The sequence below is a fragment of the Sycon ciliatum genome, chromosome 1 (assembly GCF_964019385.1).
Source record: "Sycon ciliatum chromosome 1, ocSycCili1.1, whole genome shotgun sequence".
In the NCBI taxonomy this organism is placed as follows: Eukaryota; Metazoa; Porifera; class Calcarea; order Leucosolenida; family Sycettidae; genus Sycon; species Sycon ciliatum.
The window spans coordinates 56,029,131-56,044,083 of record NC_088643.1 but is presented as its reverse complement, the minus strand read 5'-3'; the positions used below and the strand labels follow the sequence as shown (position 1 = coordinate 56,044,083).

Here is a 14,953-nt window from a genome sequence, read left to right as displayed (position 1 = left end):
CATGCCCATGAAGCATAATTTGCGTGCGTACTTGGGCGTCATATCAATTAGACACACAATTTGGGGCCGTCCGTAATTATCGATCTTTTCACGAAGAGAAAACTATCGTTTATGGGTGGGTGGGTTGAGGAGAGTTTCGTTGTGAAAATGATTGATAGCTGAAACATCAATCCATTCTAGCTGTCAAGTCAATTTTTTTAAAGAGTAAAAAGAACGAACAAGCACTGACCAGCTGGGCATACGTCACACTGAGACGCAGCTGTCAAGTTGTTGAAGTTGGTGTATGTCCCAGCAAGGCACTTGTAGCGGGGATCGTTGCTGCTCGAAGAGCCGTTGGGACAGAAATACCCGGCCTCGCAGTGCACGGTGGGCTCAGTGGACCCTGGCTTGGGACATGCATAGCCCGCACGGCATGGCAAACAGGAGTCCAAGCTGCTCTGCGCTCTGTTTGGATTGAAGGTTCCTGGGGGCAAAAGAAACAAACACAGGAACAAACAAACACGCACAAATTGCCACAATACAACCTGATAACTTGTCAAAACTCAAAAGAAATTGGTCTACATGTATTCCAACATTCCCTTCATAACGAGTTACAATAAAACAAGCATCTTGAGGAAACTAGAAAGCCGGATAACAAACACAAGTGACAACGTACACATACTAACTGGATTTTCTTGTGAAAGACATTATAAAATACTACAACAAAAAGCAATACAAAATTCAATTCATACAGTCGTGTCTAGTGTTTTCATGGTAGTGTTAGGTACCTCTTCCCGTACGTTCTACAACCTTATCCAAGCTGGCCTGCATGCACTCTCGTACTCACCTTTTTTGTCTCCTTTTGTTCCATTGGCCTGGGTAGCTACTTGCGCGCCCATAATCGCCATAGCTACCCAGGCCCTTTATCTTGCCGTTCACACTAGATCTCTCTTGTCTCTCTCTTTCACAATGTCGTCGTTTCGTTCGTCTTTGTCTCCCCAATAAATGTTGTTCGACCTAACCTGTTCCCGTTGTCCGTTGTAATGTCTGGAGAATATGTCGTCGTCCTTTTCGTACTCAACAGTAGTATCAATGTCAATATTGACACCAAGCCTCAGCTAGACAAAATGCAGGGTCACATGCATTTGCCCACTTTACATTTACATAACCAGTCACAAGGCACTTTCAAAATCTTTACCAAAGACACACACAAGGGTGTGAAGATCAGATGACCAGCTTACCTGCCGGGCAGGGCCGCGGGTAGTCAGTCCCACTCGCACAGTAGTGACCGGCAGGGCAGAGCTTGCACTCGTCGGCCGACACGCTGCCAAGCTCTGCTGTGAAGTAGCCAGCAGAACAGGCGTACTGCAGCGCACGACTGGTGTTGAAAGGACAGTGGTGCCCGCGTGGACACAGTATGCCACCTGTATCATCACCCTGCATTGGGGTATGCACAAGAAGGGTCCATGGTCAAAGTTGAGCACCCTGTAAGGAGACCTTAGGGGCTGTTGGGAATGCCCAAGTAAAATAATAAAATACAATACCAAAAAATGTGTGTGAGAAGGCTACATGAATGAGCTGAACGTTTCTGTACAAAAAACATGAGGTCATGGGTCGGAGTAGGATGGATGTTGGAAACAATTGTAATAGACTCCTGATTACAGCTTACTCTACATCACCCTTAACCTAATAAAGCCATAAGCAAGCTGCCTAATAAGCCAAATACATGTGGTCAGACAGCTTGAATTACTTCTCCTTTCCTGCTCTCTTTGGTCCGTACCTAAAACATTCTGATTCTGCTACATCTTTGTCCAAAGGTCTCTAGGCTCTCTTACTAACACACAGTGGGGAAAAGTGGAATAAGTTATTTACTGTAACTCCTGAGTTTCACGTCAAAGGGAAATCATCAGACAACAGTAATAACTGGACACAGATAGACAACTGGAGTATATGCAATCATGTACTCTCCTTCGCAATCCCATCCATCTCTCCCTTGGGTATATCAAGTGCTTCCTTACCTGAAGACAGTAGCGACCCGGTGGACAGTAGCGACACTGTGCTAGCTCGTGATTTCCCACGTCCCGAGAGTATGTACCCGCAGGGCAGGGGACTTCAGACCCGGGGCCTGTACCGGCAGGGCAGTAGAACCCGGCCCGGCAGCGGTGCACTGATCTGGGATAGGCAGCCAAGCCTTCGGGACAAGAGAACGTCGGTGGACAGATCTCACAGGCCGACTCATTGTAACCACCTTTATCCGAAAATAAGCAACACAACAAACACACAGACACTGAACTGACTTACAAAGTCACATTGCGGGGAGAAAACCCACACCAGGCGTGGAAAGTCTGCTGAATGACCAAACCAAAACCCAAAGGCAAGTCACAGGGCAGACAGCAGTGGACCATTAGACTAACAAACCAAAAAGGAATACGTCCTGACCTCGCACATTGCCATATGTTCCAGCTGGGCACGGCTGCTGAACAACAACGGACGACGTCGTGATGGTGAACCGTCCACTGTTGGTGCAGTAGTAGCCAATTGGACAGGCAAAGGTTGAATCATTGTTGGTCGTTGCACCTTGTGGGCAGTTAATTCCATCCGTACAGCGAGTACACTCGGTACCATTGTTCCCGACCCGACTAAATGTACCTGGAATGTGAAAACAAGAATAACCAGCCACCGTATGAACTATGAACACTGTCTGTGCCATCAGGGCATCAGCAACTTTCACTTTGTTTCTTAACCTATTGCAGATGTTGACCAGTTATCAACTAACCCGCCCATCAATCCACAAGGGGCAAGGTCCTCAACATGTCGACAATAGCTTAGCAAACCTGAGTGTCAGGTATTCCCCCCGCATTGGTTAAGTGCTTGAAGGGTATTTTGTAACAGCCTACGGTCTGCAATTCAAGCTACATGTACATTGTGGGAATTGCCATCAACATTGGCTGAAGGGAGGGGGGGGGGGAGCAAACTCAACATTTGTGTCACCACTCCCAAAGTGCTCCCTACCTTGCAAAGCAAAGTGGATTGGTAAAGGTGCTTATTCGTACCCAACAAGATCACACAATACTAACAGACATCAGCACAAAAAGTTCACCAACAGCAAAACTCCGGACAATGCTTGTCTTCGTCCAGTAGACAACGGGAACTCATCAGAGGGGAATCAGCCTTGGCAGCAGCAATTTGCTATCTGTGTTGCCGGTAAACTTTTGTATATATATATATTTCTCCAAACGACGCATGGTCTTGCAAACTAACTGACTCATGAATGGGTGCATACTAAGTGAAGATAGCAATGGTGGAATCAAACTGGCCCCGTCCTCCTCACCTTGAGGGCATAGCCTGGGATCACTGGGCAGGACATCGCCATCATCGGACACCTGCCGACAGTAATGACCAGCCGGGCACGGCTTGCATGTCACCTGGAATAGTGCGGAGTAATAACCCTGACCGCACTCCACTGGTGCTTCACCGGGGTTCTCGCACGATGAGCCCAACGGACATGCCAGGCATTCCTACACCGCCACATGGCACATAGCAAATCAAGTATGAACAACAATGTATCAGTGAGTACGAGCACTCCACAGCAGCAGCAGCAGCATCACAAATGACTAGGACCTACGAACGATTGGAATGGAAGGAACATCAAATCCTGGTCTGCTCCCTAGAAAAATGCTTATCAATTAACGAGGCCACAGTCACAGAATATGTTCTATACCTGGCCCAAGAAAGACCAGACACTTGTTGCACAGGCAACTGAATGGTTGCAGCTGCTTGCAGACAAGGTAGCAAACTAGGTACATGTCTATATAGGTTCTTATGACGGATTGCAGACTGCATGTACTTGCTGGTCGCCGCTTACTGTTTGATTGCCAAGAGAATAGTTTCCAAGCGGACAGCCAGCCACCACACTACCATCCGTGAGAGGACAGCGGTGTGCAGGTGGACAGACGGTGCAGGTAGTTTGCTTGCCGGGCGAGTACGAACCAGGACGGCAGCGGTCGGCTTCGGTTGGTGCGGCCTTCACCGACGGACAGGCGAACGCTGGCGGACAGGGTGTGCAAGCCTATACACAGAAGAGCACATCTCCTGTTGCTCAGACTGTTGCATAGATAATGAAAAGTATTCAGTGCTTCACAGCTCCACCAAAAGAATACCACAATATTAAAAGGTGATGAAATGTGCAACCATCAAGTTTGAAACACATATTTGTACGCACGAACAGTCAAACATGCATCTCTATTCATTTGAGCCACGCCACAACAAAAGGGGACTTATGACACGATAGTCAAAACTCAGCAAAACACGAAAACAAAAGTGGAGGACGTGTTCCCATACGGTTAAATTGGCACTGTTGGAGAGGAATCGAGAACTGCCATCTTAACCAAATCAGTTTACAGTCTCTCACAGGCAGAACTAGGCAGCAGCTGAGTTTCCCAGCTTCGTTGGATTCAATTCTAGGGAGAAAAACCTTTTTTGGCATCCGGGTTTCGCATTCACCACTGTAGAATCAATCATACCAACATCAACATGGTGAGTACTGAGTACTGTGCACTCCAGTTTTGCTGAATGTGTACCGTACCCTTTCCTTACGATGCAGTGTACCGTACCCTTTCCTTACGATGCAGTGTACCGTACCCTTTCCTTACGATACAGCTCACTTGCGTTCATGTACATGCATACCGATCGGCTTAGACTCACAACAGGCAACAGACTCACAACACACAACAGACTCTCCGTACTCACCGTTTGAAGCCCGATCGAGTATGTTCCATTAGCGCAGGACAAGACTACTTCAGCGTCAGTGCGAGGGCAGTAATGGCCAGGTTCACACGGAATGCACATGCTGGTATTGCTGTAGGTTCCCTGCACAACGATCAGTTAGAAGAGCTATTTCAAACACCAAACACCCTACCAATGCTATCCTTCATGTCCTTACAAATGCACTACTGGGACCGGAACACATAGAAAGAAGTTTTGCAGTTTAGTTTGGTATGCTTAGCAGGCTATGAGACTGGCTGCAGTGTTTTCTCGGTTGAGCATTGTAGGTGCACAAATACATGCACATGCGGTCAAAGTGGATCAGTACATTTAACCACTGAGCGGTTTTCAGACAGCATGCCGGTGGACTCGTACCACTATCAGAAACAAACATGAGCACAGAAATAAGCACTCACTGCTGGACAAGGGAAGTTCCTTTCTCCTTTGGTGTCCGGACACTCCCAACCTGCTGGACACAGTTGACACTGAGCCGCAGATCCAAGTGAGAAGTAGCCACCTGCACACGGCCCGGTGGCGTTTGTTCTAGTGCTGGGGCACTCAAACCCAGGTGGACAGTGTGTACACGACGTCTGGCCACCAAGAGAGTATGTCCCTGAGTCGACAGTGATTGATAGTACAGAGAATAAGACATCAGGGTAAAGGCAATTTTTGTAGGACTATCAGAGCATCTGCGATTACCAGAACATATGTGATGTGCTGCATATTATGCAATCCTCAACACAAAGCATGACACGAATGAATGTGTTCCAGCCTTCTTGCATAACCCCACTCACAGTGAACCAAGTGTCACTACTAGACTGGATGTAAAACAACTGATCAAGGTTGAGCTTCTACAGCGAAGACAAATCTGAAGAAAACGACTACAGCGAGCTGGTTGGGATCTGAAAACACTATCGCAAACATAGACAGCGCATGGCCATTGCAGAGCTGGTCATCATTGCAAGCGCTAGCACTCAGCCGCAGTGGTTACCTGACGCGCATGCGAAAACCAGACCAGGGTCAGCGGGTGACGGGCAGGCATATCCCGGATCACATCTTGTGCAGTTCCTACTGCCAGTGTAGCTCACCTCACCAGGCACGCACTTGATGGGAAGAGACTAGAAACAACACAAGCAATGATAACGTGTCTTACAGTGTGCGTGTACACCAACATTGCCTTTCATCCTAAAGACAGCAATCAAGAAAAGGACAGTTAATATTTCAAGTGTACTGCTGCTCAATGAAATTCGATCGCGTGCATCAAGTTGGCATCCTGCACCAGTTCGCATCCCAGTGTTAGGCCCCGGTCACACCGAGACAAGCCACTTTGGGCTTGTTATCGCTGGCGCTCAGCTGGCTTGCGTGATCCCTGTGACGCGGTCACACCAGACCTTGAGTGCAAAGCTTGAGTGGCTTGTTTTTCTTACCCACCAAATTTTGAATATCTCGAAACACACCAATGTTTGCAAGAAACTGGAGAGCAGAACGTTCGCGATCTAAAACTGTACTTGTTCTAGTATTCAGTTTTGATGAAGAAGCAAAGGAAGCCCGGATTCTGAATTGCGAAGTCGTGCTCTTTTTATTTGTTCGGTGTGCATGGACGCGATGGTTCGGGTGGTGTTTCCTGATGTCGAGCTTTCTGCCCCGCCGGTTGCCGTTATTGAACTCAGTTGCAATCCACTCTCTTCTTCGTACCCGGCTTTCTTCATGAATTCGGTCGTGAGTGTGGTGCCTTGTCTTGGCCTCAAACCACAGCTCCAACAATCTACGCAGCAGTCTAGAGGCACAGCGGCAGAAATCCATGGTCATCGGACAAAATCCAAATCAAACTGAATACAGTGTAGTTGGGGTAGACAGACTCACGGTCAAAACCAAAGGCACAGGGATAGCACGGTTCCACGGACACAAGAAAGAACATCAATATCAGTTCATCATGTCAACTAGCTACATGGTGTGCTCCGGAGCTCCAAGCGCACTCAAATTATTTTTTGAATTTTGGCTTTCAGCCGCTTGTACAAGCTGTGGCTGAAACAAGCCGGAAAAAACGGCTGAGAGTCAGCCACGGCTGAAAGTCGCTTGTAGGACATGTTTCAGCCATTTCCATGGTAATAGTGACGTAAACAAGCGCTTGTTTCGGCTGAACGGCTGAATCGAGCTCGGTGTGACCGCGGCCTAAGCAGGCCTAGGGCTGCACAGCACCCGGCGTGGCATTGACCAGCTTGATCGGAATTCATCGCACGGCACTGTACCATGTCAGTCTCTACCTATCCCATACAGTGCTGAAACGGCAAAACTGATGATCTTACCGCATTGCTTTCACAGCGGCTCCCGGCCGGGCAGGGCAGGCATGATGTATAGAGACCTAGACTATAGGTTCCAGCTTGGCATTCCACTGGTGCAAGGCTGAAACGAAACATAAGACAATTCAAAGATCAGACAACGGGTCAAATGCAATACTGCAGGGCAAGTTGAAACTAGAAAGTGCTGGCTTTCGCTTTGTTCTTATCTGCCATCTCATATCAAGGCTTGCACTGCTATCAATGAGTTAAGCAACCAGCTCTCCCTCATAGTCACAGACAGCAGGTGAGCTAGTACCAAGGGCTTCAAGTGCAATTTCTTTTCGTTACTCTTTATATTATTTCTTTCTGTCATAGCGTACATTGTATGCTCCAATAAATACCTTGTGGATGGACATGAAAATCCAGGCAAGCAGTCCGAGCATTCAGTGGCCAGCTGCTTGCCATGGGTGTGCTGTCCGGCCGAGCACTCCACTGGGCGCATGTTAGCTAGTGGACAGGCGCTGCCCGCGGGACATGGCTGACAGCCGAGTGACGAGGCCAACAGGGAATAGTAACCGGCAGTGCAGTTCAGTGGCGGCGTTGTTTGATCAGCACAGCTTGCTCCAGCCGGGCATGGCCGACAGAGCGGATCACCCTAGGCAAAAAGAGCGTGTGGAACATTCTCTTGAAAAGTGAAAGAAGAAAAACTAGGATGGCCTCCACTTCTCCCTGCTGACGTAACACGAAAACATGCATTTACTACTGAATCTGGCAACAGCAATACTTATTTTCGTTGACTACTTCGAAGTACCTGCCCCCTTCCTCCGTTTCAACTCCCTCAAACATCTCAATACTTTGAAGCATGTTTTAACATTATACTCTAATTTCAGAAATTTTCGGTGCTCAATATTTTCGGTATGAGGGCAACAGGCTAGGTTAGGTGAACAGACATTTTCGGTACAGAGAAGCAGTTCCCTATTGGATTATGTGCGTTAGTGTTTGTTCGGTGTATTGAAATTTTAGGTATGAAACAGACGCACGGAAAGTACTGAAAATAAAAGTACACCGAAAATTTGTGAAATTACAGTAGTCAACAAAAACATTGACAGCAGCAAGCAAAGCACGTACACAGGAACAAGAGCTGCATCATTGGCCGAAGAAATCCAGACTTGTAAACTATAACAGCACCGTACGTCCTGCAGCCTAGCCCATGTTTGCCATGATAGCATGAAAGCTGTGGCACACTACCCGAGGCCAGTTCCTCATTTCACTGACCGGTGCTGCATTTGCCTCAAAACAGTCTTTATCGTGCGCACGGGTGGGTGCATGGGTGGGTGGATGCGTGTGTGTCTGTGTTTGTATGTATGTGTGTGCGTGTGTGCGTGCGTGTGTGTGTGTGCGTGTGTGTATGTGTGCACAAGTGTGTGAGCTGATATCCTTCAGGTCGTACCTGTAGACTGTAAAAGGCGACAGGACACGGCGATGGTGCTCGCGTCGGACTGAGACAGGACATGCCGCCAGGGCATTCCAAGCACTGGAGGTTAGAAAGCACACAACGCAATGAAACAGTTACTTTATCAACATCCCCGTATGGAACTATTGATATTCCCTCCCCTATTATACATACAGTCACAGTAGGACACACACACACGCACACGCACACACACGCACACACACGCACACACACACACACACGCACACGCACACGCACGCACGCACACACACACACACACACACACACACACACACACACACACAGCACACACGCATCGGCACGCCAACTTGTAGAATCACTAAAAAACAAGATCCAGCACGGATCTATGCCATGCACAATGACCTTGCACCAATAGATACCTTCAAACTGGCTTCCAGTGCATACTGGCCCCGACGACAAGACTGAGGTACAGACGACGGCGTTTGGCAATAGTGGCCAGCCGGGCATGCTCTGCAAACGGTGGTGTAACCACCCAGGCTATACGTCCCATTCGGACACGCTTGCCGTTCGGTGGCGTTCGGACACACATAACCAGGTGGACAAGGCAAGCAGGAGGATGAGTTGGCTTCACTGTACGTTCCTGCGTGTGGCAAACACATCACCAGTACAGCAATGTTAAAGGGGAAGTATACCCTAAAATCAAATTTTCACCAGTTGTAGTCTTCGCGTTGCTGAGTCGAATGGTCTTGGTCCGAGGAAGCTGAGACGCTCCCTTCCTACTTGAATCCCAATCGAACTCGCGCACTTCCACCGAAACTGGGTGACTGCGCCCTACTAGATGGGGATTTGTATGCAAAATGTCACTAAAAGCGCCATTTCGTTCTTATAAAAGCACGGATGACCGCGATTGGCCCATATGTTGTAGTCTTTTGGACGCTGAGTCGACTGGTTTTGGTCCGAAAAGGCTGCGATGCAGCGTTCCTCCTTTATTCCCAATCGAACATGGTTGAAGAAGCGGTCACGTGCTCCTGCGTACACCAGTCACCTGGTCACCGTGCCTGCAGGGTACAACTTACTAGCCTGTTTGACCTTTTTTGGGTGCAGTCCTGTCACTCGAGTTGAACTCGAGTTGAACCTTGGTGTGAAAGTTGTCGCCTGCTGGCGCGGTGACCAGGTGATTTGGGCACCCAGGAGCACGTGACCGCTTGTTCAACCATGTTCGATTGGGAATAAAGGAGGAACGCTGCATCGCAGCCTTTTCGGACCAAAACCGGTCGACTCAGTGTCCAAAAGACTACAACATATGGGCCAATCGCGGTCATCCGTGCTTTTATAAGAACGACATAGCACTTTTAGTGAGATTTTGCATACAAATCCCCATCTAGTAGGGCGCAGTCACCCAGTTTCGGTGGAAGTGCGCGGGTTCGATTGGGAAAAAAAGAAGGAAGGGAGCGTCGCAGCTTCCTCGAACCAAGACCATTCGACTCAGCACCCAGAAGACTACAACTGGTGAAAATTTCATTTTAGGGTATACTTCCCCTTTAATATTGTATATCAAACCATGGTACCCCAAAAAAGAAGAACTCGACAATGACCGTCTACATTGGGTGTGTACCTTTCCAGCACAATACCGAATAGTTGCCATGGGCGAAGTGGTGGTCCACTAAGTTCTAAATGGAGCATGCAAAACGCTCGAGGCATACCCATTATGATCAAGGCTGTCAGGTAGTCAATATGACTGTATGTAGGTCGGCTATCAAGGCCAACGCCTTCAGCAAACAAGCCCCAATGGGGATCATCCACTATGATCTAGTTTGCTCAGGAGCTAACAAGCTACATGTATGTCTGACCTGCAAGGCACGGTGAGCAGCGACCTGCTCCGGCCGGACTGTGATAGCCAGGGCTACAGCCGCGCGGTGCAATGCGAGTAGCGTTGCCCTCGTAGCACTCAAAGCCGGCCGGACACGCCATGCAACCAGACGTTCCAGTGCTGTACGTACCAACAGGGCACGGCTAGCGGACAGGAAAGCAGGATATAAAAAGCAAAACTTTAATACACTCAATGGACAGCGCAGCAGTGCAACAAAGGAGACAGGGAACTGCTGCTACATCAGAAGGCAAACACAAGCTGCATGAATGGTAACAAAGATGAAGAAATTGACGCACTGAGCAGCATGAACAGCAACCCAAGCTCCGCAAAGCAGCGCTGTCGAATACCACCAGTTCCGTAAGTAACGTTAATACCTGGGTACTAGTACAGTGTACTCAGAGTGCGAGTGCATGCACTACCGTACTCACATCACACGCCAGAGTGCCAGCCAAGCTGTAGTAACCCTGCCGGCAGGGCAGCGGTGCGCCGGCGCGGTCCTGGCAGTCGTGATTCGGCGGACACGCCTGACACTGCACACTGCCCGTGCTATTGCTGTAGGTGCCGGCTGGACAGAGCAGCTTCTGGGACACGGACTGTGGGCAGTAGAAGCCTGCCTCGCATGGAATACAGTGGCTACGATTCGAATAAGTGCCAGACTAAACACACAAATCAAGAGAACAGGGGTCAGGTTGTTTGTCATCGCACATCAGGGCAGAAGTACTACTAATAATATTAGAGACAGAGAGAGTTTCAAACTTTCCAAAGCTGCCCTAGCCTTGATTTCTCTAAGAACTACGCATCATAAGGCACGGTTTTCGATCATCGAATTGTCCTTCGCCCTGGATCCATTTGCAAAAAGTATTGGCTGATTGATTGGCGCGGCTCTAGAGATTTGAGGCAAAGCCTGAAAGCCATGAAAAAGAATGTGAGACTTACTGGGCAGGCTACAGGTGCCACGGCGGGATCTGCACATATCTGACCTTGAGGACAAGAATAGCATGTTATGGAACCAGCCGGGGAATACTAGAAACAAACAATAGGGAATTGTTGACACACACACACGCGCACGCGCATGCATGCACCCACGCACACACCACATACACACACACGTGCGCACACACACGCATACACACACACACGGCATTGGTCTAACATCATTATTAAAAACCATCGCAAATAGAAAGAGACGGAATTGAAAAACAGGCAGGATAATCAAATACTGGAGAAGTGGAGGATGGTGCAAACATGGACAAGCACCCTTATTTGATCATGTTTGAAAATGAAAATCTAGAGTGTAATCTCTGCTGTATGGTGAGTCCAAACGATCAGTGAAATAGCACAGCTGCATACCGATAGTATACGTAGATCCCTACCTCTCCTGCTTCACACGCAATAGGCAGATCCTGTGGCAGTGGACAATACGAACCACTTGGACACTGCAGGCAAGCTACACTGCCGGTGGCATTTGTGAAGTAGCCCTGGGCGCACGTTATGCACACCGAACGACCCGTCCGCTCGCTGAATGCACCCAAGGGGCAAGGGCGAGGGTTGCTGACTCGATCTGCGCAGTAGTGACCTGTGCAGCATGAAGACAATCACAAAACAATAGAGTCACCGAATTGAAGCCATTAACTAAAAACCCAACTCGTACCTGTTACGAAGGTCCATACGTAGATCACTCTGTCATATAAAGTATCCCAGTTTACTACGCAATGCAGTTCAGGTAAAAAGCACTAGGAATAGAACAAACCCCAAATTTTGGTTACCAAAACCTTTAGATCAACGAACAAACCAATGAACAAGTATTCATTCATTACCGGTAAGTACAAAGGCACATGTGCATACAAGCAATGATGGACGCACCTTTTGGGCACACATGACACGATGTCTGTCCAGTCTGGTTGGCATAGTAGCCTTCAGCGCAGTCCAACGGCGCGGCGTTAAGACCCACGGGACAATGATTGCCCACTTCGCAGCGTGAACAGTTGGCCACCGCGGCCGCAGAATACTCTCCATCTGAGCAGTCCACAGGCATGGCGTCTGTTCTATGGCAACTGTACAGGCAAAGCATAAACACACGTACACACACAGTTGTTTTAACCGCAGTCATCAATTAGGCCGATTCAAATAGGAACAGAAGTCGTACCGGCTGGCTGAGTTAATCATCGATATAGAGTGCTAGTGATTATATAGACAACTGAAGACGTCTGAGCACACAAAGCTATCCAATGACTGCTCCAAACTCATTAAACACTTTAGAAAAAGTTTTGTACATGTATATGGATTTGGGTAGCCTTAGAAAACTGGAGAAGCATGAAGCAGGCAAGAGCTCAGAATCGATTTTCTCTCCTCGCACACACACACACACACACACACACACACACACACACACACACACACACACACACACACACACACATACACACACACACACACACACATACCTCATTCCAACTGGACAAGGCCAGCACTGTGTTGAGTTCTGTAGGCTGTAGTAACCCAGAGTACACAACGATGGCGGAGCGGCTGGGTCTACACACTGGCTACCAGCCGGGCAAGGTGTACATGATGTAGAGTTGTACTCCGTCACATAGTAGCCACTTGGGCACCTGCAGTGCATCCACACAAACAGAGTGCAAGATAGTGTGAGCAGAAAGGAGAGACAGGACTCAAAGCTCTGACATTTTTCAAGACAATAATAAGTACCTCACCATCACCTACCATATAACAAATTTACAAGCACAGACAATTGAAAATCACATGGGTATGATAGAAGTTTACAAAACTAGCAAAATAATAATACCGGCTAAACAGCACAATCGTACAGAACAAAAAATGACATTGAACAGAGTGAACTGAAGCAATAAGCGTGCCGAAAACCTACCGTATCTGTTCCACAGTGCTGGGCGCAGGGCAGTAGAAGCCCGGTTGACATCTGAAACAGGATGTTGCCCCAATCGGCGAGTACAGACCGGCAGGACAGACTTGCGGCAAAGTGCCCGGAGACGCACAGTAGCTGCCGCCAGGACACGGCGCACACGACGAGCTGTTGAAGCGCGTGTCAATGAATGTCCCGTTGCCACATGTCATCGGCGGCTGCGAGGAGTCCCGGCAGGACGATCCAGATGGGCATGTGGTGCACTGGTCTGCTCCAGCTGATGAGTAAGTGTTTGCCGGGCAGGCTATGCAACGAACTGATGCAGCCACACTAGCCAACAAACACACACGCACACACACACATACACACACACACACAAACACACACACACACACATACACACACACCGTAATTGTGCATGTGCTTAAAACCTAAAACTGTAATCTGCACTAGCAAAGAGCGAGGAAGGAACAAAATCGTAAATTGTCAACAGATATCTAAGTTATCAACACCTGCTGAAGCTGTGAATATGCAGAGCTAACTGTGATCTGCTGCAGAAACTGGACATGAACAAAAAGGAAGATTTGGAGGTACTCTTGTTCTTAGCTGAGGATGCCCAACTTATTTGCTCAGCTCAGCCGTCAAAAGACCAAGACAACGTTGGTACATGTAGGTTGAGAGATGGGAGAACATCAATTCAATGAAGTGTACATGCAGAGTTAGTGTACCTGTATGTGCCTGCTGCACATATTAGTGGATTGATAGTGGCATTAGAACACTGGTAGCCACCGGGACATGGTGAGCAGGATGGCTGACGACTACTGCTGGCATAGTAGCCGGTGGTGCAGGCAGTGCAGCGGTCAGAGCCGGTGCTGCTAGCGGAGCCCGGCATGCAGGCTATCGGACTGGTGTGCCGTGCCGCACACTGGTATCCTGCATGCACATGTACGTATGTGTGAATGTACACACACGGAGACAAGCGGGCACATGCACACATTCACACACAAACACACGTGTGTGTAAACATACACACATGTGAATACACACACATATATACACAAACACACACACACACACACACACACGTGCACACACACACACACACACACACACACACGTGCACACACACATACACACATGTGCACGTGCACACACACATACACACACACACACACACACAGGTGAGATGCCGGTCGCATTGATTCGAATGAATGATCCAGCAGTAAAAATCCATGCCACATCAGTCGGCATCATCCTAAGTTACAGTATAAAACAGGCACCAAAGCCAACACTGCAGAAATTGAGAGACAAGAATACAGCATTACCTGCTGGGCACACAGTGCACTCAGTGACACCTGTCGTGTTTGCATAGTATCCAACTGGACACGGGAACGAGCCGTTCAGATGGCTTGTGGGACAGTAAGACCCGCGGCCACACACGGTGCATGCGGTGGCATTGCCCACTGCAAAGTATCCTCCGGCGCAGGGCCGTGGCGACAGCTCAGGAGCAGGACACTCGTGACCGGGCGGACAAGTACTGCACTGAGTTGAGCCAGATGAGCTGTCAGACAATTACGCAAGGGTAAAGGAAAAACACACAGAACATGGAATGACCATTGCTGTTGCACCTTTTCACCAATACGTGTACCGTGATTACAGCATGCTGTGCCCACACAAACCTGTCATTTCAGCAGGCTATTACAGTGAAACCTCACTTTCCGACCATCTCGCCAATCCGACCACTTTTG

The 14,953-nt window shown here is 48.6% G+C and overlaps 1 protein-coding gene across 1 annotated transcript in view; it reads right to left on the bottom strand.

The window, feature by feature from the left end:
* LOC135804449 (uncharacterized) overlaps window positions 1–14,953 on the bottom strand; it is a 73,439-nt gene that overhangs the window by 50,526 nt on the left and 7,960 nt on the right. The window contains exons 6-27 of the mRNA XM_065318319.1: window positions 14,531–14,766; window positions 13,934–14,138; window positions 13,212–13,535; window positions 12,772–12,936; window positions 12,191–12,381; window positions 11,701–11,903; window positions 11,264–11,350; window positions 10,756–10,983; window positions 10,308–10,470; window positions 8,877–9,097; window positions 8,473–8,556; window positions 7,424–7,677; window positions 7,050–7,146; window positions 5,735–5,861; window positions 5,160–5,356; window positions 4,729–4,848; window positions 3,845–4,048; window positions 3,311–3,497; window positions 2,419–2,628; window positions 1,998–2,227; window positions 1,221–1,416; window positions 230–463 (exon numbers count right to left, since the gene is read on the bottom strand). Of these exons, the coding sequence (XP_065174391.1) occupies window positions 230–463; window positions 1,221–1,416; window positions 1,998–2,227; window positions 2,419–2,628; window positions 3,311–3,497; window positions 3,845–4,048; window positions 4,729–4,848; window positions 5,160–5,356; window positions 5,735–5,861; window positions 7,050–7,146; window positions 7,424–7,677; window positions 8,473–8,556; window positions 8,877–9,097; window positions 10,308–10,470; window positions 10,756–10,983; window positions 11,264–11,350; window positions 11,701–11,903; window positions 12,191–12,381; window positions 12,772–12,936; window positions 13,212–13,535; window positions 13,934–14,138; window positions 14,531–14,766 (4,163 nt within the window). The remainder of the gene's footprint in view (window positions 1–229; window positions 464–1,220; window positions 1,417–1,997; window positions 2,228–2,418; window positions 2,629–3,310; window positions 3,498–3,844; window positions 4,049–4,728; window positions 4,849–5,159; window positions 5,357–5,734; window positions 5,862–7,049; window positions 7,147–7,423; window positions 7,678–8,472; window positions 8,557–8,876; window positions 9,098–10,307; window positions 10,471–10,755; window positions 10,984–11,263; window positions 11,351–11,700; window positions 11,904–12,190; window positions 12,382–12,771; window positions 12,937–13,211; window positions 13,536–13,933; window positions 14,139–14,530; window positions 14,767–14,953) is intronic.